The sequence below is a fragment of the Anabrus simplex genome, chromosome 14 (genome assembly GCF_040414725.1).
Source record: "Anabrus simplex isolate iqAnaSimp1 chromosome 14, ASM4041472v1, whole genome shotgun sequence".
NCBI lineage: Eukaryota > Metazoa > Arthropoda > Insecta > Orthoptera > Tettigoniidae > Anabrus > Anabrus simplex.
In genome coordinates this window covers 94,976,201-95,000,663 of record NC_090278.1, presented here as the reverse complement: position 1 = coordinate 95,000,663, position 24,463 = coordinate 94,976,201, and the positions used below count along the sequence as shown (strand labels likewise).

General features: G+C 39.5%; 1 protein-coding gene across 3 annotated transcripts in view; it reads right to left on the bottom strand.

The window, feature by feature from the left end:
- LOC136885683 (uncharacterized) overlaps window positions 1–22,743 on the bottom strand; it is a 59,113-nt gene extending 36,370 nt beyond the window's left edge. The window contains exons 1-3 of one of the 3 annotated variants that reach the window (XM_067158387.2): window positions 22,648–22,743; window positions 3,528–3,754; window positions 112–276 (exon numbers count right to left, since the gene is read on the bottom strand). In XM_067158387.2, coding sequence (XP_067014488.2) covers window positions 112–276; window positions 3,528–3,754 — 392 coding nt within the window. In that variant the 5' untranslated portion in view covers window positions 22,648–22,743. Of the gene's footprint in view, window positions 1–111; window positions 277–3,527; window positions 3,755–13,810; window positions 14,032–22,647 lie in introns of those variants that run through there. The other 2 variants (XM_068230247.1, XM_068230246.1) reach the window with 2 other exon arrangements.
- Window positions 22,744–24,463: the final 1,720 nt, after the last annotated feature.

Sequence of the window (24,463 nt, the reverse complement as noted above, 5' to 3'; positions counted from 1 at the left end):
ATAGCAGAACCTCTATATTACAGTGTACAACAGAGGCCCTAAGAATACGATATCCTGTCCAGTTGCATTCAGACTTTTCCTTAACTTATGGTTCACTGAAAGAAGACATACCACTTCTTTTTCTCGTCCCCACGAGTGCAACTGTTACGACTACGGCGGTTGGGGTCATCCTTGAACTGTACATTCAAATGGCCCATGTTTTTATATGGGGTGCTGGAGAGCTCCTCCTTTGCCTTCCGAGCCTTCTCTGGAGTTGAGAATAACAAATGACAGAACCTGCAATAAAGACCACACATGTAGCTCATTAATTTAAGAAAGTAACTCTGAAAGAAAGGAAACCATGTAAAATACATTCTCACAAAGAAAGTACACAGGGTTTTCACCACCTGGATTGTTACACCAAAATAATTTCTAATCCATTAAAGACATCAATATTCTGTTTTCACATTCTTAAATGATATTGATGACCTCGTGAAACACTGCGTTACATTTTCCCACAGGATTATGAATAACAGGAGATATCGATCTTCAAATCAAATCATCACTACTGATCTGCATTTAGGGCAGTCACCCAGGTGGCAGATTCCGTATCTGTTGTTTTCCTAGGCTTTTCTTAAATTATTGCAAAGAAATTGGAAATTTATTGAACATCACTCTTGGTAAGTTATTCCAATCCCAAACTTCCCTTCCTATAAACAAATATTTGCCCCAATTTGTCCTCTTGAATTCCAACTTTATCTTCATATTGTGATCTTTCCTACTTTTAAAGACACCTCTCAAACTTATTCATTTACTGATGTTCTCCCACTCCATCTCTCCACTGACAGCTCGGAACATACCACTTAGTCTAGCAGCTCGTCTCCTTTCTCCCAAGTCTTCCCAGCCCAAACTTGGTAACAATTTTGTAACGCTACTCTTTTGTCAGAAATCGCCCAGAACAAATCGAGCTGCTTTTCTTTGGATTTTTTCCGTTCTTGAATCAAGTAATCCTGGTGAGGGTCCCATAAACTGGAACCATACTCTAGTTGGGGTCTTACCAGACTTATATGCCCTCTCCTTTACATCCTTACTACAACCCCTAAATACTCTCATAACCATGTGCAGAGATCTGTACCCTTTATTTACAATCATATTTATGTGATTACCCCAATGAAGATCTTTCCTTATATTAATACCTAGGTATTTACAATGATCCCCAAAAGGGAACTTTCACCCCATCAACACAGTAATTAAAACTGAGAGGACTTTTCCTATTTGTGAAACTCACAACCTGACTTTTAACCCCGTTTATCAACAGCATCCATCCATCTCACAACATTATCGAGGTCATTTTGCAGTTGCAGTTGCAGTTATTACTATATACAGAATAACATCATCCGCAAAAAGCATTACCTCTGATTCCACTCCTTTACTCATATCATTTATATATATAAGAAAACATAAAGGTCCAATAATACTGCCTTGAGGAATTATCACAGGGTCAGATAAAGCTTCGCCTACTCTAATTCTCTGAGATCTATTTTCTAGAAATATAGCAACCCACTCAGTCACTTTTTTGTCAAGTCCAACTGCACTCATTTTTGGCAGTAGTCTCCCATGATCTACCCTATCAAATGCCTTAGACAGGTCAATCACGATACAATACAATTGACCTCCTGAATCCAGGATATCTGCTATATCTTGCTGAAATCCTGCAAACTGAGCTTCAGTGGAATAACCTTTCCTAAACCCAAACTGCCTTCTATAAAACCAGTTATTAATTTCGCAAACATGTCTAATATAATCAGAAAGAATGCTTTTCCAAAGCATACATGCAATGCATGTCAAACTTACTGGCCAGCTTTATGTCTATCACCCTTTCCTTTATACACAGGGGCTACTATAGCAACTGTCCATTCATTTGGTATAGCTCGTTCATGCAAACAATAATCAAATAATTACTTCAGATATGGTACTATATCCCAACCCATGGTCTTTAGTATATTCCCCTCAACCTTATCAATTCCAGCTAATTTTCTAGTTTTCAACTTTTGTATCTTACTGTAAATGTCATTGCTGTCATAGCTAACAACTCTTGATTTATTAAACTGAGCTACTGTAACTTCTGCCTAGCAGAAAAGTTCAAAATGTTCTCCATGCGCTCCAAAAGCCACAGAATTATGAAACATATCAAAGAGTACGCTACATTCTTACCATGACAAAGAAATACCAACAATTATAATGTGTTGCACATAACATTACAGTATCTGACAAAAGTTTAAGACCACCAGCAAAAACCAGTTAATGAACTCCTGGTCCTACATTTATTGTATGAATTGGTCTGCAAAATATTTCGTGGCTTATTTGTGTTAATACATAATTTATGAAAAACAACCGTTGAAATATCGAATGAAGTTTAAGCGTTATAATTTTTCAAACATTTCGAGAACGTATAAAAATACCCCACTTTTGGGTGAAAAGACCATCCTGTTCGCTAAATCACAGCAGGCATAAAAGCCGAAAGATGAAAAGTATCATAGAGGCAGGTTTTTCCTCTGAGAATGGTTTTTTTTTTTTTTTTTTTTTTATTTTTTATTTTTTATTTTTTTTTTTTGCATTTATTTAATAAAACCTAACACCGTATTTAGAAATGAGCTACCGTCACTGAACTTGAACGTCTCGCGCTCAACAGATTGCAGGGGTCAAAACATGTTACAGATTGAGAATTATTGCCAAATGCCATTTTACCTTTGAAGCTGAAGTCACCATCCAAACTGGGGAGTATCGTTAAAATGACCATGTGATACTTTCATCTTTTGGCTTTTACGGAAATATACACTCTTATTGGATAGGGATTTTGGTCAATAACCTATGTAATGCACATTCGTGCGCTTTTCTAATAATAATAAATGGATAGGGATTTAGAAAAAAAATTAAGTAACCATAATGCCTGCTGTAGTCTTTGAACAGGGTGGCCTTTATACCCTAAAGTAGGGTATTTTTAGAGGTTCTCAAAATGTTTCAAAAAAACTATAACTCAGAAACTTCATTTGACATTTCAATGGTTCTTTTTCATAAGTTGTTTATCAACACAAAGCCAAAAATATTTGCAGATCAATTCGTACCATAAATAATGTAGGACCAGGAGTTCAGGAACTAATTTTTGCTGGCGGTCTGTTAGATACTGTATATATTTTTTATATATTTATTTCCATAGATTTAATATTTTTGTTACGGTAATATATAAAAGTATGTACCTACTGTATGCAACTAGTGAGGCTTGAACTTTTGCACTCATCTAGTTTAAGCACTTGGCTGATGCCTAATGCTAAATTCTTCACCCTCTTGCTAAAAAAAAAATCCACTTTATACACGAATTGCATAAATAACTTTCTTCGAAAAGGTGAGACATGGAAAAATTGCTTAATAGTTCACTTAGAGGTACACAACCTAGTCAATTAGCAGATACGTTTATAAACAGAAAAATAACAATTTTGGAGAAACATCTCTGGTTCTGACCCCTCGAAATAATGAGAGCTGAGCCTTACTTTGGTTTCCTCTGCTTCTTTTGAAACACCTTGATAATGTCGGGATGCAGAGCTTTGATCTCTTCTTTGGGAGGAAGTAAGCACGGGAACCTCACGAACAACTGACACCTAAAGTCAGCCTGCTGCTGCCCACCACCTTCATCTTCATCTTCTTCTTCCTGCTCATCCTCCATTTCTTCATTCTCCTCTTCATCCTCCTCCTTCATTTTTGTGGGATCGTCACTCATCTGTATTTAAAAAAGTTAAAACACTCAGCTCATTTAAAAATGTTTGCAATGTCACGAGAAGATTTTGTTTCATTTATTTACCTTATAACAGTGAAACATAACACATAATGCCAACAGGTACAAAGTCAACCACCTACATGCCAACACAGTCTGCAGAGCTTTCTGCCACGTAAATGTTGAATGAATGTAAAGTTGACGGTAATGATAAAAACACGGTAAAGTTTGAAAACATTTGGTAATTTTCAAAAGTTTGTACTCCATGTATGTTTGGAAGAGGATGAGTATACCGGTAAAAGGATGCTGTAATGACTTGTAAGAAGGAATCTACACAAAGCAGGTGAAAGGGAAAAAAAAGGTGCAAGAAAAACAAAACCAGAGGAGATAAGGAAAAGATGGAAGGATTACTTCGATGAACTGCTGAATGAAAGAAGGGGCGTAGGCGAGATGGTAGAGGTGGAGTGTGACAAGACAGAATCCACAAGTTAGGTGTGGGTTTTTTTTCACTAGTGTTTTAACGACCTGCTAACAATTGAAGGTTTTGAGCAACATAAGGATGGGAAAGGGATAGGATTGGGAAGGAAGTGGTCGTGACCTGAAGGTATAGCATTTGCCTGGTGTAAAAATGGGAAACCATAGAAAACCATTTTCAGGGCTGCCGACAAGTGAAATCATAACAGAAGAGGTGGAAACTGCCGTCAAACGAATGATAGTAGGAAAAGCAGCAGGACCCATTGGTTTACAATTTCTGTATAGGCTACGTAGATGTATTCGGAAAGAAAAATTTGTACCAAATGACTGGAGTAACAATACCTATATTTAAGATGGGGTACAAGAAGATATGCGACAATTATCAAGCAACACACTCTCTCTGCCATCCGGTCCGTTATTGCTTGACTGGCAGCCAAGAGGACGTCAAGTTAAAAGGCCTCCACACAGGACTCGAGGCCATAGGATGTTGTCTGAGTCAGTGACTGGTCCAATGAAAAAATAGGATCTGGTTACAGCTTCCAGTTTTGTTCATGTATGCGCCCTTGCTGGCGAGACGTAGTGTTTACAGTGCACTATGTCTTCTGGTATGGGCTAAAATAAGTTTGTTACTTTCATTGACATGTCTCAGTCTCATCCATGGTTTTGACAATATGAAAGTGACCGAGGTATGAGCGATGCTAGTAATACCATTCCTTATGCAGCCAGTCCCTGTTATGAATGGTCTGAAAATATCGCTCATAGGGTCGGTTGGTATATGCATTTCAGTGGGCTTGGCAGACTGATATGCAATAGCAACTTCTTGCTCGGTGAGGAAAGCAAAGGGAAACTACCTCACTCCTCATTTCCTTAATACGCCTCTTCAGTGGCGCCTAGGCTCTTTATGACAGCTGTTGGCAGAGCTGTGGAGGATCAACTGAGTACCCAACATACATGTGTCTCAAAGTCTGCTCACTGTTTTCTGACGGGTACAATTGAACAGTAGCAAAAAAACTTTTTTTTTTTTTCAATTTGAAACAGGCATGAGGAAGAGGCGCAGAATCGCAGATCATGAAGCAGTCGATTTACAGTTTACATTGCTACAAACCTATTTATCAACAGTGCCTTTTATGGAGCGATATTTGTAAAAAATAACATTGATTCTGCAAGAGTGAATAAAAAGGTTGCTCGCTTAATATCTATCGGCTATTAAGTGACAGAGATGTCAGTGGAAGTTGTCATTATCCCAGCGTAACTTTGTACTGAACTCATTTATGTAACTACAGTAAAGTGAACACGCTCTTAAAGTTGCTTCCAGTTTCTCACAATCGCAAGCATGGAATATGCTCAACAGCTAAGACAAGTCATTTGCTATAGACATATTTATGAGGGATTGAATTCACCTTGAAAAAGTCACTAGGAAATTTTTAAAAAATTTAAAATTATTTTTTTAAATTAACTGTACGTTGCTCCGACACAGATAGGTCTTGTGGCGACATTGGGATAGGAAAGGGCTAGGAGTTGGAAGGAAGCTACCATGGCCTTAAGGTACAGCCCCAGCATTTGCTTGGTGTGAAAATAGGAAACCATGGAAGAACATCCTCAGTGCTGCCAACAGTGGAATTATAGTTTCAATCAGTTTAATGACAGAATCTGTGGGTTATTTCAGTGAATAAATGACAATTGTGAAGTGAAAATACACCTGTTGGACCATGAACTGGATCTCATATTTCATATCAGGGCAGACAATCACATTGGTATGTTTATTATTATTCTCATTTAAATAACTTGTAATAGGCCTACCATAGAGTACTGTAATTAAACTTTATAAGCTTAATATGTTTTGAAATATCTTAAATACAGTAAAACTTGCTCAAAGCGGAATCGCAAGGGTTTGAGTTTCTATTCCGAATTAGACAAGTTTCCAGTTTGAACAAAATTATACAATAAGATTCACAAATTACTTACCCCTGATTCATTAGTCTAGTTTTGGTGATGCAAATCTCAGTAACACAATATCTTGATGTACAGTAGGTCTTCATTACTCTCGCATAGGCCTGCACTATAACACACTCACCAGTTCAGTATGTACCGTACTCAATGAAAACTGGACAATTTCTGCCTTATTCCACACGTTTAATAGACAAACTACAGCATTACACACAATACTGTATTTGTCAAATTATTCCTTCTTCCACATGTGTAACAAAGAAACCTGTTTTACCTTCCTTGATGCCATGTCTTTCTCAATGCAGTCTTTAGCGCTGTACAGTAGCTCAAGAAATCGCGGTGAATTCGACTTGACAGGAAATTTCATAATGTCCCTGACACACTTGCTCACAAGTGTGTATTTTTTCCTGACATCCTCCTCCTCTTCCTGGTCTTTGTCCCTCGGATTATTATCTTCTTCATTCTCTGTACGGCGGATCTTCAGAAGCTGTACAGCAGACTGGAAACTGTAGCGAGTAGCAAGCTGGTCGTTGCTGCGAATGTATTCGTCTACATTACGTGCAAAATTCTGTTGTTGGCTCAGCGTAGATATAAATGCAGCATTTTCAGTCACTTCCTCATGTGTGCCGACGTCATCATTTTCTGCAAATCCCGCTTCATAGCTAAACTGATCCAGTATGGAAACTGAGCATGCACAGGTGTAGGTGTTGTCAGCTGTGTCAACATTCTTGATCAGTGACTGCATCAAATAAATGCCTGTACTGAGATTTAAGGTGTAAACCACTCCTTGGTCCATAGGTTGAACAACGCTGGTTGTGTTAGGTAAACCAGGCTAGCTTGACATTGTGGGTGACAAGTGGCATTGTCGAGAAAAAGAATAACTTTGTGATTTTCCTTCTTCATTCTACAGTTTAATTCGTTCAGCCATTCTCCCATTAGAGCACAGGTCATCCAGGCTTTCCCATTGCTGCTCCAAGTCACCAGAAGCTTGCACAAGTCCAAGTTTTTAAAAACCCTTTGGTTTTGCTGATTTCCTGATTACCAGGGACTTTTACAGTTCCTCCTCCACATTACTGCAACACAGTACTGTAAGTCTTTCTTTCGTCATTTTACCCCCACCACACTTTTCCCCATGAAGCGCAGGTGACTTTGAAGGCAAGGCTTGAAAAAACAATCCTGTTTCATCGGTGTTGAAAATGTCTTTAGGTTCAAAGCCAGAAATTAAATTTTGCAGCTTCGATTTCCACTCTGCTACTACATTTCCATCCACGTCTTTGGACTCGCCACAGACTTCATTCCATACGATATTGTGTCTTGTTTTGAAACTCTCCAGCCACCCAGTTGATGCTTTAAAGGTGACGTTGCCAAGTGATTTAGGAATGACAAGAGCCTCATTCTGTAGCTGTTCACCAGAAGGTTTCTCGAACGGGCACTGACGAACCATTCCCACACTAAATCATTGATTTCTTCATTGCCTGTTACCTTAGATTTCCTCTTCATTTGTTCATTCCCCTCCATCCATTGCTTAGTAATGTCGTCCTTATGTTTTAAAGTCTCATAAACTTGAGTTTTTCCACTTCTGAAACATGACATAATTTCACGCACAGACAACTTTTCCTTTTCACTCGCTTCAATAAATTTCACTTTATCGCTCAGTGTCAGTGACATAATTCTTAGCCGCCATGCTGTCCTCAAAACTGACACAAATTTACTGACAGGACGCAAAGTAAGTGAACTGTTCACCTTAGAATTGGGTTCAAGTTGTTCATCAAGATAAAACATGGCAAGAGTCAGGCAATTAGTGGAGATTTAAATCCCATTCTACCAGGAATTTGGGAAACCTGAAACATCATTAGAGCAGCGTTACGGTCTGTAAACACCTGACTCTTCCCCTGGCGAAATATTTATGTACCTGCAGTACCGGGTATGCCTAAATAAATTTCACAGCTAAAGCATTATTTCCGCATTATAAAGCAATTATTCTCCTAATTTCTTTCAGTTTCCACATTCAACAGATTCCGCTTTATACAACATAAATAACAAGCAAAGCCACATCCAGTGCGCCGGGACCATCACTTTTGTACACATTGGACAAGTTTCTGCTTTGAGCAAGTTTTACTGTACAGTATAGTGAATTATAAATTGGAGGATTAGCCCTTTATTTTAATATTGCCGGTTTATTCGACCAGCCCTGAGTCTTCTTCTTCTACAGCTTTTCCCACACCTATGGGGTCGAGGGTGCAAACTGTGTTGCACATGTGGATTTGGCCCTGTTTTACGGCCGGATGCCCTTCCCGACGCCAACCCTATATGGAGGGATGCAATCACTATTGCGTGTTTCTGTGGTGGGTGGTAGTGTAGTGTATTGTCTGAATATGAAGAGGAAAAGTGTTGGAACAAACATAAACACCCAGTCCCCAAGCCAGAAGAATTAATCAAACAAAATTCAAATTCCCGACCCGGCCGGGAATCGAACCCAGGACCCTCTGAACTGAAAGGCCTCACAAGTATCCAGTCCTGAGTAAGCCGCTGTAATTGGTAAAATAAGTATGGTAATAAATATCCAATTACTGTCTATGTAGAAGGAAATTCCGAGAGTTCCTTATAACGAGAGACTTTAATACATGATATTACATGAATCGAGATTTAATAAGATGAAATTAATGGCATGATGTACGATAGTAGGAAGGAAGAGGATAAAACCCGGTGCCAGCAAATAACCTACTCCTATCTAATACCATCATCTATATATATAAAATAGCTTGTCCTGACTGACTGACTGATTCATCATCGCCGAGCCAAAACTACTGGACATAATGAAATGAAATTTTGGGGATACATTCATATTAAGATGTAGGTGCTCGCTAAGAGAGGATTTTTGGATATTCCGTCGCTAAGGGTGTGAAAAGTGGGGGTGAAATTTTAAAATGAGTGCACCTATATCTCAAAACTTTACAAGTTTACAAATTTAAAAATTGGTATTTAAAATCTTCTTTGAAAATAAGGAAACACGTATTTTTTTTGTTTTCAGAAAATCCCAATAGGACGGGTGAAAAAGGGTAAAAAAGGGGTTGAATGCCTTTAATCAGGATACCGGTACTTATATCTCAGAAACTGAAGATATTACAGACCTGAAAATTGGTACTTTTGATTTTTTTTTAAATAAAGGCACACGTGCTTTTTTATTTTTGGAAAATCCAATTAATGGGAGGGAGAAAAGGGGGGTGAATTTTTAAAATGTGTGTATCTATATCTCAAAACTTTGAAAGTTTACAGATGTAAAAATTGGTATTTAGAATCTTCATTAAAAATTAAGAAACACGTATTTTTTTGTTTTCGGAAAATCCCAATAGAAAGGGGGGAAGGGTTGAAAAAGGGTTGAAAGCATTTAATGAGGATACTTATATCTCAGAAAATGAAGATGTTACAGACCTCAAAATTGGTGTTTGGGATCTCTTTTAAAAATTAAGAAACACGTATTTTTTTTGTTTTTGGAAAATCCAATTAATCGGGGGGTAAAGAGGGGGTGAATTTTTAAAATGATTGTATCTATATCTCCAAACTTTGAAAGTTTACAGATGTAAAATTTGGTATTTAGAATCATCATTAAAAATAAAGAAACACGTATTTTTTTGTTTTCAGAAAATCTCAATAGGATGGGTGAAAAAGGATGAAAAAGGGGTTGAATGCCTTTAATCAGGATACCGGTACTTATATCTCAGAAACTGTAGAAATTACAGACCTGAAAATTGGTACTTTTGATCTCTTTTAAAAATAAAGAAACACGTATTTTTTTGTTTTTGGAAAATCCAATTAATGGGAGGGGGAAAAGGGGGGTGAATTTTTAAAATGAGTATCTACATCTTAAAACTTGAAACATTTACAGATGTAAAAATTGGTATTTAAAACCTCCTTTAAAAATAAAGGAACATGCATTTTTTTTGTTTTCGGATAATCCCAATAGGAGGGGTGTAAAAGGGTGAATAATGGGTTGAATGCCATTAATGAGGATACATATATCTCTGAAACTGAAGATATTACAGAACTGAACATTTGTACATGGGATCTCCTTTAAAAATAAAGTAACATGTATTTTTTTGTTTTTGGAAAATTCAATTACTGGTCGTTAAACAGGAGTGACACATTGGGGTGAAACTTTTGAAAGATGTATCCACAGAACACCTGAGAAACGTAAAATGTTAGACGTAAAAAGTGGTATTTGGAATCTCCTGTAAATGTAAAGAAACATAGGTGAATTTTTTTGGAAACTCCATTTAAGGGAAACTAAAAACGGGGTGAAATTTTAAAATGAGGATTTCTACAGTATATCTCAAAAACTTAACATGTTACAGAAGTGAAAATTGGTACCTTCTAACTCTATTAAAATTCAAGATACGTGTATGTTTAGTTTTCCGAAATACCACTTGGCTGGATGGGGGGAGGGGGGGGGGGCAGAAGGGTGTAAAGTGACTGAAAATGGTGTTGAATTATTTTAATTAAGCTACTGATATCTCAAAAATGAAGATGTTACAGACGTGAAATTTGATATTGGGATTCTGCTTTAAAAGTAAAGAAACACGTATTCTCGAAAAATCCAATGAAGGGGGCGGGGGGAGGTGAAAGAATTGAAAAATTAATTGACTTAATTGTATGAGGATACTTACGTCTAATAAAAACTAAAGTTGTTACAGACGTGAAAATTGGTATTTGGATCTCCTTTAGAAACAAAGAAAAAATGTTTTTTTTGGGGGGGATCATCTTGGGGGGCGGGATTGAAAAGGAGTTGAATTCCTTTCATGAGGTCACACAAATCAAAAACTGAGGAAGTTAGAGTCGTGATAATTGGTATTTAGAAGATCCTTTACTATTAAAGAAACAAGGTTTTTGCCGGAAAATAAAATTGGGGCGGGGGGGAGGAGTGTGAAAGGAAGTGAAAAAAGTGAATTATTTTTATGGGGATACTTATATCTCAAAACTGAAGGTAATAGACGTGAACATTGGTGTTTGGAATCTCCCTTAAACATAAAGAAACATGCCTTTCTATTATTTTTTGTGGGTGGGGGGTAAATAAAATTAACGGCGGTGGGGTGTAAAAGGAAGTGAGAATAGTTAATTTTACTGTTCATAATGTACTTAAAAGGAGCCTCCGTTGCTCAGGTGGCTGCGCGCATGCCTCCCACAGCTGTGTTATGTGGTTCAAATCCCGGTCACTCCATGAGACATTCGTGCTGGACAAATCGGAGGCGGGACAGTGTTTTCTCCGGACACTCCGGTTTTCCCTGTCATCATTCATTCCAGCAACACTGTCCAATATCATTTCATTTCATTTGTCATTCATTATCCATTGCCCCAGAGGAGTGCGACAGGCTTCGGCAGCCGGCACAATTCATATTGCCGCCGCCAGATGGGGGCTTTATTCATTCCATTCCTGACCCTGTCGAATGACTGGAAACAGGCTGTAGATTTCCGATGTACTTATTCTGATCATAAACCGATCATTTTTTATCCTTCCTGGGTTCGTTTTCAAGAGCCATCTTTTTCTTCGGAGAACGTTCTTAGATTACAGTAGATTCTCCTATCATATAAATAAAAATTTAAACACCTTTGAAATAAATGATAGGAATGAGATTGACCGTCCAATTGTTCACCCCTATAATAAGGTCAACAATGCACGGAGTATGTCATTCGTATTACCAGAAATCCCGCACACTTGGCTACGCGCGGCAATGGTGCCTGTCACATTGTTAACAATGACAGTGGCAGCAGATGTAATATGCCGCCAAGTAGCGGTCTTGCATCTTGCTATGGGGTCCAGAACATCTATAATAATAATAATAATAATAATAATAATAATAATAATAATAATAATAATAATGTTCTGGACCGTCGTCAAATGTGCAGACCACGCTGGAAACGGGTCCTGGACGGGTAATGACTAAGAATCCAGTCCAGCCGCGGGTTCAGTACCGCCAAGGCACCCAAGAGGACACCACGCCGAATCTCCTCATGGATTTGATCCATATTAAAAATTCTTATAGGAAAAGATGGCAAAGATTTAGGGACCTAACTGACCGGGTCGAATACCTGGACCTAGCCCGGGAAGTACGAAATCGATTGCTGGAAAGAAAGCTAGAAAAATGGGAGGAAACTTGCCGTAATCTATTAGAAAACGAGGAAGATCGCGAATTTTGGCAGATTCTGTCAGATAACCAGTCAGATCGCGAATTTCGGCGGATTATATATAAAACAATAAGCATTCAATTATAAATTTCAGTATAATACCGTAGCGAAGCACGGGTATCTTGCTAGTCACCAATAATAGAGTGGCCTGCTCAATATTCTGGGTTCAAATCTGGCTGAGGATGGAAGAAGTATCCAAAAGCATGCTTTTCTTTGTATAAAAATGTGAAATCATTCAGACCCTGCTATAGGTGTAACCTCAATTTAAGACGACAGTTGTGATCAGTAAAATCCTGTCCTCAGCTTGTTGTTTTGCATGGCTTTTAATCTTGTGATCATAAGCCATGGGGCTTCTTTTTAATGAAATACTAAGCATAGTGCCAAATTTTCCCTGGTGTTGGAACCCCCCATGTGATGGTCCAAGTACATTCTTCTTCTTCTTCTTCTTCTTCTTCTTCTTCTTCTTCTTCTTCTTCTTCTTCTTCTTCTTCTTCTCCCTCTTCTTCTTCTTCTTCTTCTACTTCTTCTTCTCCTCCTCCTCCTCCTCTTCCTCCTCCTCCTCCTCCTCCTCCTCCTCCTCCTCCTCCTCCTGTCTCCTATACTCCCCTCACCCCCATTTCTAATTACTGTAGCTTGACTATCTCTAAAGCTGCTGCTGTTCATTCTACAACATTACTAACATCTATCAGTAGGCCTCTATTTTCCCTTTCAGCCTCAAAATATTTCCGAAAGGCACACACTATATAGTGGGCTTGATCACAAATAATGAAGCCATTCGCCCCCCTTTACGCCTGCCTTTTATCAAGGTGAATTGAATTCTTGGTTGCCCTGATTGTTTAGCAGGCCTTTGAACGGTTTGCAATATATTGCAGTTCAATAAATAACAAGGATAAATAACAAGGAATAAATTAATGAAGCCCCCATCTAGGGCCGAGAACAGGAATTGTGCCGAAGCCTGTTGCACTCCTCTGCGGCAATGATTAATGAGTGACAGAAGAAATTAAATGATATTGGAGAGTGTTGTTGCAATGAAAGATGACAGGAAAAACCGGAGTACCCAGAAAAAAACATGCCTTGCCTCCACTTTGTGCAGTACAAATCTCACTTGGAGTGCCCGGGATCCGAAACATGGAACCCAGCGATAAGACGCTGGTGTACTGCCGCCTGAGCGAGGCTTGCTACTTATTAACACAAAAATAGCTGATTTCAAAAACATGTAACTATGTTATCACTCAAAAGCAGCCAGTTAGCCAAGGTCCATGAATTGGCAACATAGAACAAGGAGTTTAGGGAAAGGGAGAGGACGGGATTACCTCAGACTGACTTCAACGGGAGGCATGTACAGGTTACCACACTAACTGCCATCTGGAACTACCACGCTGCGAGCTGTCAGAGCACGCACGTTGTGTTAACAGAACTGTAGTGTGTCTGCCTCTATGGTACTAGATTTACCAAACTTACTCTCATCGATTTCCACAAGTATGTCTGCCATTCCTATTTTCTTCTTATTAGTGTCTACCCACACCACGCTTAACTCACGACAGAAGATACTCCAATCCACTGGTAAACTTAATTCGTGCACAACAATAGGGATTAGAAGTTTGAGTAGAATGCAACAGAGAACAGCTAAGTAACCAATCCGGGACAAAGTTGTGATTCTCTGAAGAAAGTGTTCTTCCTCGTCCTAACACTCCAAGCACACTGCTTGCTTCGTCTACCTTCACCACGGCGACACCACCTACAAAAAATAGCATGATATTGTTTGACAGTTAGTTTCTCGCTGTGTCTGAACATTACACTAAGTCTTTTACATGACACCAACTGGTGATGTTCATTACTGTTTAGAAAACTCCTTACACAGGGTACTGATAAATAATTTGAAAAGAATAATTCGATATTTGTAATTTTATGACGACTGAATTTAGCCATTCAGATCGCTTCATGGTCAAATTCAAATGGCCATTGCGAGGTGGTGGTGCCAAATCTGCACGTGGCTTCTTAAGGCCGGTTCAAGAGCATCAACTTTTGCCTGAGGCCGGATTTGAACATGGACCTCCATGGCACCATAGCAAGTATTACTATGGTGACAATGGCTGTTTATGTTTGATAGCTATGTCCCAGCATGGCTCTCAAGCTGGTCTTAAGCCACATGCAGCTGTTAAAATGACAACGGCAAAATATCTAATTATTTCCAATTATTTATCAGTATGACCAACCCACTAATGCTCATATACCCAGCTCACGTTGTTTTGATGCTTGTTGTTTAAAGGGCCCTAACATCTAAAGTCACTGGTCCACATGTTTTTGACCACCCTGTATTATACTGAACATCGACAGAACTAATCTAAAAATTGCAACCTCATCACAACAATAGAAATCTGTGCACATATTGTTGAAAACATGCCCTGAACATATGCCCCATCGAGCAAGTCTAGTTGCCTAGGCTTGTGCTCCAAGGCCTTAAACTGATATGCAGCAGCAAACACCATTTACTTTACTGGTAAATGCCGTTCAATGTTCAGAAATACTAGAGGCATGAACACCACTATAGAGCAGCTGGTGGTGGTGGTGATTATTGTGTAAAGAGGAAGTACAACTAGGCAACCATCCTCTAATTAACACTAATCAGACGGAAAAATGGAAGGGACTCGACACTTCGAAAAATGAAGATATCGGCCAAAGGAAGACAAGGGCCGCAAAGGGCGTGAAAATGAAAGACTCCCTAGCCCTCGCAAACCTAATAGCGTCGGGGTCGGAAAAGAACAAGAGTTGACCAAGAGAGGTCGGATAGGATAGATGAAAGTGAGGAGCCTGGCACAAGTAAGTGGAAGCAATGCCAGAACACAGCTGAGGGCCCCGTGGTTGCCAACCCACGCTCCACAGTTCAGAGCCCCTGAGGCCCCTTTTATTCGCCTCTTACGACAGGCAGGGGATACCGTGGGTGTTATTCTACCGCCCCCACCCACAAGGGGATATAGAGCAGCTAATTTGGAGGTTATGCTGCCAAAACACTGCTGTGCTGTCATTTACCCATGGTTCCAAGATCATGTGGCTGACAAGTCTTACTTCCAGGTGTAAGACAGCGCACAAATCTAAGTCGTTGCCTACATTATAATACAAGGCCTGGATAGAGCCCGTAAACGCTATGCAAGTGGTTACACTGAAGTTCAATGCCGGGCCACTAGGATCGCTTTCTTGCCCCCTGTCTACCAGGCTCGCTCCTTTAAACGTGTTCATTAACTGAGTTGGTTGTGAATGTATTATGTATTTGTCTGATGTTAAGCATTCACAATTCCAGTCATGGTTTATTCACGAGAAATGAACGGTAGTGGAATTTCGTTTCACAATTTCCAGTGAATGTTCAATGTTCAAAACATTATACAGAGGAAGTATTACGCATGAGATACGAATTCAAGCTGATCGAAGTAGGCCTCTGTTCCTAAGTTTTAATCCGAGTTACATCATAAGAATCGGGCGATCCCAAAATTTGTCACTGGACTTTTTTTAAACTATGCTACCGTGACCGGCAATCATGTGAGAGGCATCTTCAAACTCAGAAATCTTAAATTAGGAAACCAACGAGGAAAATAATTTGCCCAACAAATTTCACGAAAATGAATGTAGCAAGAGCTAAAAATATTGTATTTTCCCCTGAAACAATCTCTGGTTTGAAAAGTATAGAGGTGGTTTTGTCCCGAGAGCATAAAATACAGTTTAAAATAAGCCATTTGTTTTATGGAGCATTTTATTAAATTGTTCAATGCGCATAACGTCTGCAACAACTCACATGGGACATATTCAGGAACGAGAACAAACGAGCATCTTTTAACCGGGCGAGTTGGTCGTACGGTTAGGGGCGCGCGGCTGTGAGCTTGCATCCGGGAGATAGTGGGTTCGAATCCCACTGTCGGCAGCACTGAAGATGGTTTTCCGTGGTTTCCCATTTTGACACCAGGCAAATGCTGGGGCTGTACCTTAATTAAGGCCACGGCCACTTCCTTCCAACTCCTAGGCCTTTCCTATCCCATCGTCACCATAATACCTATCTGTGTTGGTGCGATGTAAAGCCACTAGCAGAAAAAAGCATCTTTTAGTACTGAAGATGAACTCCTCAGTAAGTTAATTAATGATTTCCTGTCATATATTAAGAAACTTAAAATGCATTCAGAGAAAGTAAAAAAGAATCATGAGAGAAATGTATCAGGCATAGATCTTGACTACCCAGGCCACTGTGGCCTGCGTAAAATACCTCATAAGTATACTTTTGCATAATGCGTTGACGAGGAACCTAACGAGCTATGACATCGAGCTCTTCTTCAGCTACCTAAGACGCCAAGCGGAATACAATGACATTATGGTTCGTGTGGCAAAAGAAAAAACAGACTCCAGCTACTCAAAGTCCAACATTGTGTCTTATTCGTTTTCAAGATCGAGGAGCCCTCAGATACCGAAAATCATCGTCTGTGGCACTTCTGCAGTGAACGACGGAATTTGTCACTTCCGCTACGCAGTACTTGTCCCGAAGAGAGTTACTAAAAGGTGTACGTTTATTTTTTCGAAAGACATGTTCAACAGTGAAATTAAGTGTGGAAAGTGTAAAGGCGACAAACCACCTCTATTTCTATTATGAAAATTTCTGAGACTTCTGTTACACAACATTGCTTCGAGCCACTCGAGTAGAAGAGAGAAAGTTTTGAAACTTGATATGAAGCCCCTCAGAAGGAAAGTTTTGAAACTTTTGAAACCCATGCATCACTGCTCTATAAATAAAGTACTGACAATACTCGCAAAAACATTCAGTTCTTTTTATTTAGGATATACTTTACTTATTGACATATACAGCCATGTGAATACAAGGGGGCAAGACGGCGATCATAGCGGCTGAATGGTGAACTAGGAAGCAACCCGTTTACACGAGTGCATTTCAAGTAGCGATGGGTCGAACCAGTTCATTTCTATGAACTACTTCACTCATTCACACTCTTTACTGTGAACCGTTCGTTCATGAAGTAGTTCATGAAGTAATCACGCCTGATGAAGCTGCTGAGTATGTCGTTAAGCAGCGACTTCGTTCACAGTATCTCACTCACTCAATAAAGCTTTATAATACTTAATAATATTACCAACAGATGACGGAGCTATGTAATTATGGGTCAAACAGCATCTAGATGATGGTTGATAGGGACAGGGAAAAGATAAAGATAAAGATATAACGAAGGAAATATATTTAATCTAGGGTCACCTTATTCGCATGATGCACTCAACAGTGTCTTTATCTGCCACGTGATACCTGTTTTAGCTGTACTCTGGCAGAAAACACCAGGGTTACCAACGTTATTCATCATAGCTGTACTCTGGCAGAAAACACCAGGGTTACCAACGTTATTCATCATATCATAATATTTTTTTCCTCTTAAAATACAATCCGAAATAGAATGAATATGACTACCACTGCCATAAATATCTATTGATCTACCCTGATGAATCTTTCATATAGTTATCTTCCTGTGGGCGGGGGCGGTATAATAACACCCACGGTATCCCCCTGCCTGTCGTAAGAGGCGACTAGAAGGGGCCCCAGGGTCTCTGTAGCGTGGATTGGTGACTACGAGGCCCTTAGCTGAGTTCTGGCATTGCTTCCACTTACTTGTGCCAGGCTCCTCACTTTCATCCACCCTATCCGACCTCCCGTGGTCAACTCGTGTTCTTTTCTGACCCCGACGTTATTAGAGCACTCGAGGCCTAGGGTGTCCTTCATTTTCACGCCCTTCGTGGCCTTTGTCTTCCTTTGGCCGATACCTTCATTTTTCAAAGTGTCGGATCCCTTCAGTTTTTTCTCTCTGATTAGTTTTAATAGAGGATGGTAGCCTAGTTGTACTTCCTCTTAAAACAATAATCACCACCACCACCACCTTTTATATAGTGTGCTGTCACAAACAAGTAGCTCTCATTTTTAACTGAAGTTCACCCATCCATTGTCAATACAACCGCTTCTGCAGATGACATTGTAAGCATAACACAAGCCTGCGAAGTGTTTAAAGTTTTCAAAGATTGTATCAATCATCAATCAATACTGATCTGCATTTAGGGCAGTCGCCCAGGTGGCAGATTCCCTATCTGTTGCTTTCCTAGCCTTTTCCGAAATGATTTCAAAGAAATTGGAAGTTTATTGAACATCTCCCTTGGTAAGTTATTCCAATCCCTAACTCCCCTTCCTATAAATGAATATTTGCCCCAGTTTGTCCTCTTGAATTCCAACTTTATCTTCATATTGTGATCTTTCCTACTTTTATAAACGCCATTCAAACCTATTCGTCTACTAATGTCATTCCACGCCATCTCTCCACTGACAGCTCGGAACATACCACTTACATGTAATTTTGTATTGATTAGGTGGTCTAATAAATAACTTAATGTTATTATTTCAATCACATACCACTTAGTCGAGCTGCTCTTCTTCTTTCTCTCAATTCTTCCCAACCCAAACATTGCAACATTTTTGTAACGCTACTCTTTTGTCGGAAATCACCCAAAACAAATCGAGCTGCTTTTCTTTGGATTTTTTCCAGTTCTTGAATCAGGTAATCCTGGTGAGGGTCCCATACACTGGAACCATACTCTAGTTGGGGTCTTACCAGAGACTTATATGCACTCTCCTTTACATCCTTACTACAACCCCTAAACACCCTCATAACCATGTGCAGAGATCGGTACCCTTTATTTACAATCCCATTTATGTGATTACCCCAGTGAAGATCTTTCCTTATATAAACACCTAGATACTTACAATGATCCCCAAAAGGAACTTTCACCCCATCAACGCAATAATTAAAACTGAGAGGACTTTTCCTATTTGTGAAACTCACAACCTGACTTTTAGCACCGTTTATCAACATACCATTGCCTGCTGTCCATCTCACAACATTTTCGAGGTCACGTTGCAGTTGATCACAATCTTGTAACTTATTTATCACTCTATAGAGAATAACATCATCCGCAAAAAGCCTTACCTCCGATTCCACTCCTTTACTCATATCATTTATATATATAAGAAAACATAAAGGTCCGATAACACTGCCCTGAGGAACTCCCCTCTCAACTATTACAGGGTCAGACAAAGCTTCACCTACTCTAACTCTCTGAGGTCTATTTTCTAGAAATATAGCAACCCATTCAGTCACTCTTTTGTCTAGTCCAATTGCACTCATTTTTGCCAGTAGTCTCCCATGATCCACCCTATCAAATGCTTTAGACATGTCAATCGCGATACAGTCCATTTGACCTCCAGAATCCAAGATATCTGCTGTATCTTGCTGGAATCCTACAAGTTGAGCTTCAGTGGAATAACCTTTCCTAAAACCGAATTGCCTTCTATCGAACCAGTTATTAATTTCACAACATGTCTAATACAATCAGAAAGAATGCCTTCCCAAAGCTTACATACAATGCATGTCAAACTTACTGGCCTGTAATTTTCAGCTTTATGTCTATCACCCTTTCCTTTATACACAGGGGCTACTATAGCAACTCTCCATTCATCTGGTATAGCTCCTTCGGCCAAACAATAATCAAATAAGTACTTCAGATATGGTACTATATTCCAACCCATTGTCTTTAGTATATCCCCAGAAATCTGATCAATTCCAGCCGCTTTTCTAGTTTTCAACTTTTGTATCTTATTGTAAATGTCATTGTTATCATATGTAAATTTTATTACTTCTTTGGCCTTAGTCTCTTCCTCTATCTCGACATTATCTTTGTAACCAACAATCTTTACATACTGCTGACTGAATACTTCTGCCTTTTGAAGATCCTCACATACACACTCCCCTTGTTCATTAATTATTCCTGGAATGTCCTTCTTGGAACCTGTTTCTGCCTTAAAATACCTATACATACCCTTCCATTTTTCACTAAAATTTGTATGACTGCCAATTATGCTTGCCATCATGTTATCCTTAGCTGCCTTCTTTGCTAGGTTCAATTTTCTAGTAAGTTCCTTCAATTTCTCCTTACTTCCACAGCCATTTCTAACTCTATTTCTTTCCAGTCTGCACCTCCTTCTTAGTCTCTTTATTTCTCTACTGTACTGAGAAAATGAGCAGTGAATGACTGGTCACTGCGTCAAAAGTTATACTCCTCATTCGGTCACTGAAAAGATGGTGTTGCAGATTTGCCAATAACTCTGAAATTCGTGGTGATGTGAAACAGATGGCCGAGAAGCTAGTCGAAGAGCTAAATCGTCGTACTTAAAGCACTCTATATAGGAGAGACGATTCCAACTTCAGGTCTTTAAAAATGATATAATGTCCATTCATTTTGATTTATTATTTAATTAGTCCATTCCCCAAGTGCAGTTTTGTTTAATAAATTAAGTGTTGTGTATGAGATGAACACTCCTGCAAGGAAGATCCTCTTTCGGCTGTGGATTCAGCGCACGTTTTACTTCCAGATTCACAAGGCAAGCATTTTATTTGCACGTCTGCTGTGCTCACCCTGTCGGATTATCAGTGTCTTCGTAGGCTGTATATCTTTAATGGTAACACAGTTGACAGGTAGGATGGGACTGGGAGTAAAGGACGAAATGAATGACATAGCTAGTCAGAGGAGGGAAGAGAGAGAGTGAGTGAGCGACAGACAAATCAAATGAGTTGTGAATAATATGAAGTTTTTGAACTGTGAATGATGTGAAGTGTGAGAACCGTGAAGTGTTTGAACTACCAGTTCATTGAAATTGAGTGGTTAGTTCACACTTCATAGGAGTGAAGCGTTCATTTTGAACGACTCATTCACGAGCTACCCATCACTAATTTCAAGGCCTTGTATTATAGCGTAGGCAACGATCTAAGTACTATCAACAAAAGACAACCATACTCCGGAATGCTAGGCCAAATGTACTGATACATTACGGTCATATTCTGGCTGGGTTTTGCCAATGGAGAGTTTAGCAGTTCGGTTATATTTTAATGCAATTTGAAGATCAGAGAATGATCATCCAGTATAATTTTTTAAATTAAAATTTACACCAACATATCTTAGAAGCCTTTCTTTGAAAATACCAAAATAATTTTACTACCACATGAAGAAGTAATCTCTACCGTTTTTTGTAAAAATTAGGTTACGATTTCGTTTATAGAGTGAATGGTTTGAACTGCATAACAACAACTTTATTTAACAATGTTGATCATTAGTTTAGCCCGTGAGCCACCATTTACATATACGCGTAGCGACTGTCGTTTGTTTTTCGCTCGCGGCCTTCTCGGAAAGGATGCTCTCCCGCAGTGCTCAGGCCTGCCAACCTCTGTACGTAGGAACTATGCTTCGATTTTTCCCCGTTCTTGCCGTGCGGACGGTTAGGATTCTTGCCCTGGACAAGGCGATTGGTCTGGACGGTTAGAAGCCGCTAAGCTGCCCTAGGCCCCTAGTTTCGTGAAAAAACACGATTGGTCTGGACGGTTAAGATAGGATCTTGCGATTTTATTGTGCTGCGATTGGTTACGGATTATGAACAACATCCTTCACGTTGAGATCACGTGCCACTTTACATTGGCCAATAGGAATACAAGCAGCTACTTCAAAAATGAAAATGGCGTGTAATAATCTTAATTAGGTTAAAAAAGTAAATATGCTTCTTGGGGCGGGATGGTAGATTCCTGGACATCGCAATGAACACATATCCCCTCTGAGACGCTCTCCAAGTAAGATTGCACTAATGCCACTTACTTGTAACATTAGAAATATGGTGGCTCACGGGATGAACTAATTCCCAACCTCTTCCCTCCACAAAATTCGTGACATAACCTACAAATGGAAGATTGACGAGACGGAACTACGAACACACGATGTGGTGTTTCACACAGGCCTAGGTGCTAGAGCTGTTTCGGTCACCGAATGTCGTCGTGTATCCTATGGACGGTTGATTTGCTACTACTGTTACTATTGAATGAATTAATGTACCGAAACTTAAGCTATTAAGTGGTCGTCCGAATACGAATCCGGTATGACACACAAACAGCAAGTAGGTGCTAATTCAGAGAATTCAGTTTATAAGCCACACAGAACCGTGATCAGTGGAACCAAAGCTACTTGCCTTAAAGAAGCGCTATATCACTTCAATGGCAACACTTCAACAATAATACGAAAATGCGTAGTGAACCAGCAACATCGAACGGGAAGAATTAAATTAAAATATATTCATGATTCTAAAAAGAACAACACACTGGGATGAATACTGCGGAAAATCATGTCGTACATACACTACTATTTCCTCCAGCAGAAATTTAATAATTTTAACTTACCTTTCCGGTTTTCCGCTAAACTCACCGAGCCGCAACCAAGCCAAGCACTATTGCTATTGAACACTATCGAGAACATCAACAACAAACAACACAACAATACCAAAGAATAAATAGTCCTAAAATGCAAAGAATTTAAACGGAAATCTTTAAAAATCGTATTCATTACCGTGCAATTTGTATACAATAGAGATGTTATTATTTTAAAAGGCAAAATACTACTTTATTAGACCATTTGTAAGCGGTAAATTCCAATTTCCTAAACAATGCAATAGTTGTAATCTTTAAAAAAAAAACATGAAGTGTAGTAACAAATTAATAAACTTGGACTAGACAAAAGAGTGATGGAATGGGTTGCTATATTTCTAGAAAATAGATCTCAGAGAATTGGAGTAGGCAAAGCATTAGCTGACCCTATAATAATTAAGAGGGGAATTGTTCAAGGCAGTATTATTGGACCTTTGTTTGTTTGTCCAACACTTGTCCCTTTTTTCTACGGGGTCATTTAAGAAACGGCTAGGAAAACAACAGAAAGGTATCTGCCACCTGGGCGACTGCCCTAAATGCAGATCAGATTGATTGATTTGATTGATGAGGTGAGATGAACCTGTCGTGGCGGGTTTTTATGACCGGATGCCCTTTCTGGCGTCAACCTCCTCAGAGGACTTAACCAGGGGGGGGGGGGGGCAGTCCGGCAATGGAAGCTGCCATTGGTCGCTGTCGCGTGACGTCAACAGGCGCATACCCTTGAGACAGCGCATGCCGTGTAAGTTGCGAGAACGTACTACTTTCGTAATTCACACGTTTTAAAAATGTGTAAAATAAACACAAATACATAGCACGCAAAATTAATACGGTACTATATACAATTGAACGAGTTCCACGGCCACGATGCATTAATTTAATTTAATTTGTCGTGAACCGAACATACCTGGATGCAGGAGAGTGAAGGGTACCGGTATCCTCATTATTTTACTGGCTGAGATGCAGTCCACATCAGATTCTTCTTTGCGGCATATTTCTTTGCTGCTTGCAACTGCCTTTCCTTATTCAAATGCCTGATGCGAATAAATGTCCTCGTCCTTGTATACAAATGAATTATATTTTCATGCACCTGAGGAAACTACGATTTAACTGAAGGCAAAGTTTTAATCACTTTGTCACAATTCGAACTGTCATGTCCATGAAAACCAGCAAATATAATTTCGAACTGTTTGACTGTGTTCACCCAATCTTTTGTCGGAGTAAAAAGGCCCCCTCGAGAAACAGTAGATATCCAGGAATTAGAACTTGCCCCAGGAATCGGACACATTTCAGTTCGTGATCCCAAAGATTTATCAATCGCTCGGCATTTAAATGCGAGGTAGCCCGCCATGTATTGGACAGTATCGGGAGAAACGTCCTCATTATTAGAATAGTTTTTACCGAGCTCGATAGCTGCAGTCGCTTAAGTGCCGCCAATATCCAGTATTCGGGAGATAGTAGGTTCGAACCCCACTGTCGGCAGCCCTGAAGATGGTTTTCCGTGGTTTCCCATTTTCACACCAGGCAAATGCTGGGGCTGTACCTTAATTAAGGCCACGGCCGCTTCCTCCCCACTCCTAGACTATTCCTGTCCCATTGTCGCCATAAGACTTATCTCTGTCGGTGCGACGTAAAGCAAGTAGCAAAGAATAGTTCTGCCCTAACTCGTGAACTTTACTCAGTAATTCTTCTTCGTCTTCTTTAATGTCTTCAATGTCAGAACTACGTATAATATTCGCTGGGCTTTCTTCTGTTATTCAATGCACATTTCACTTCTTATGAATTTGAAGAATTC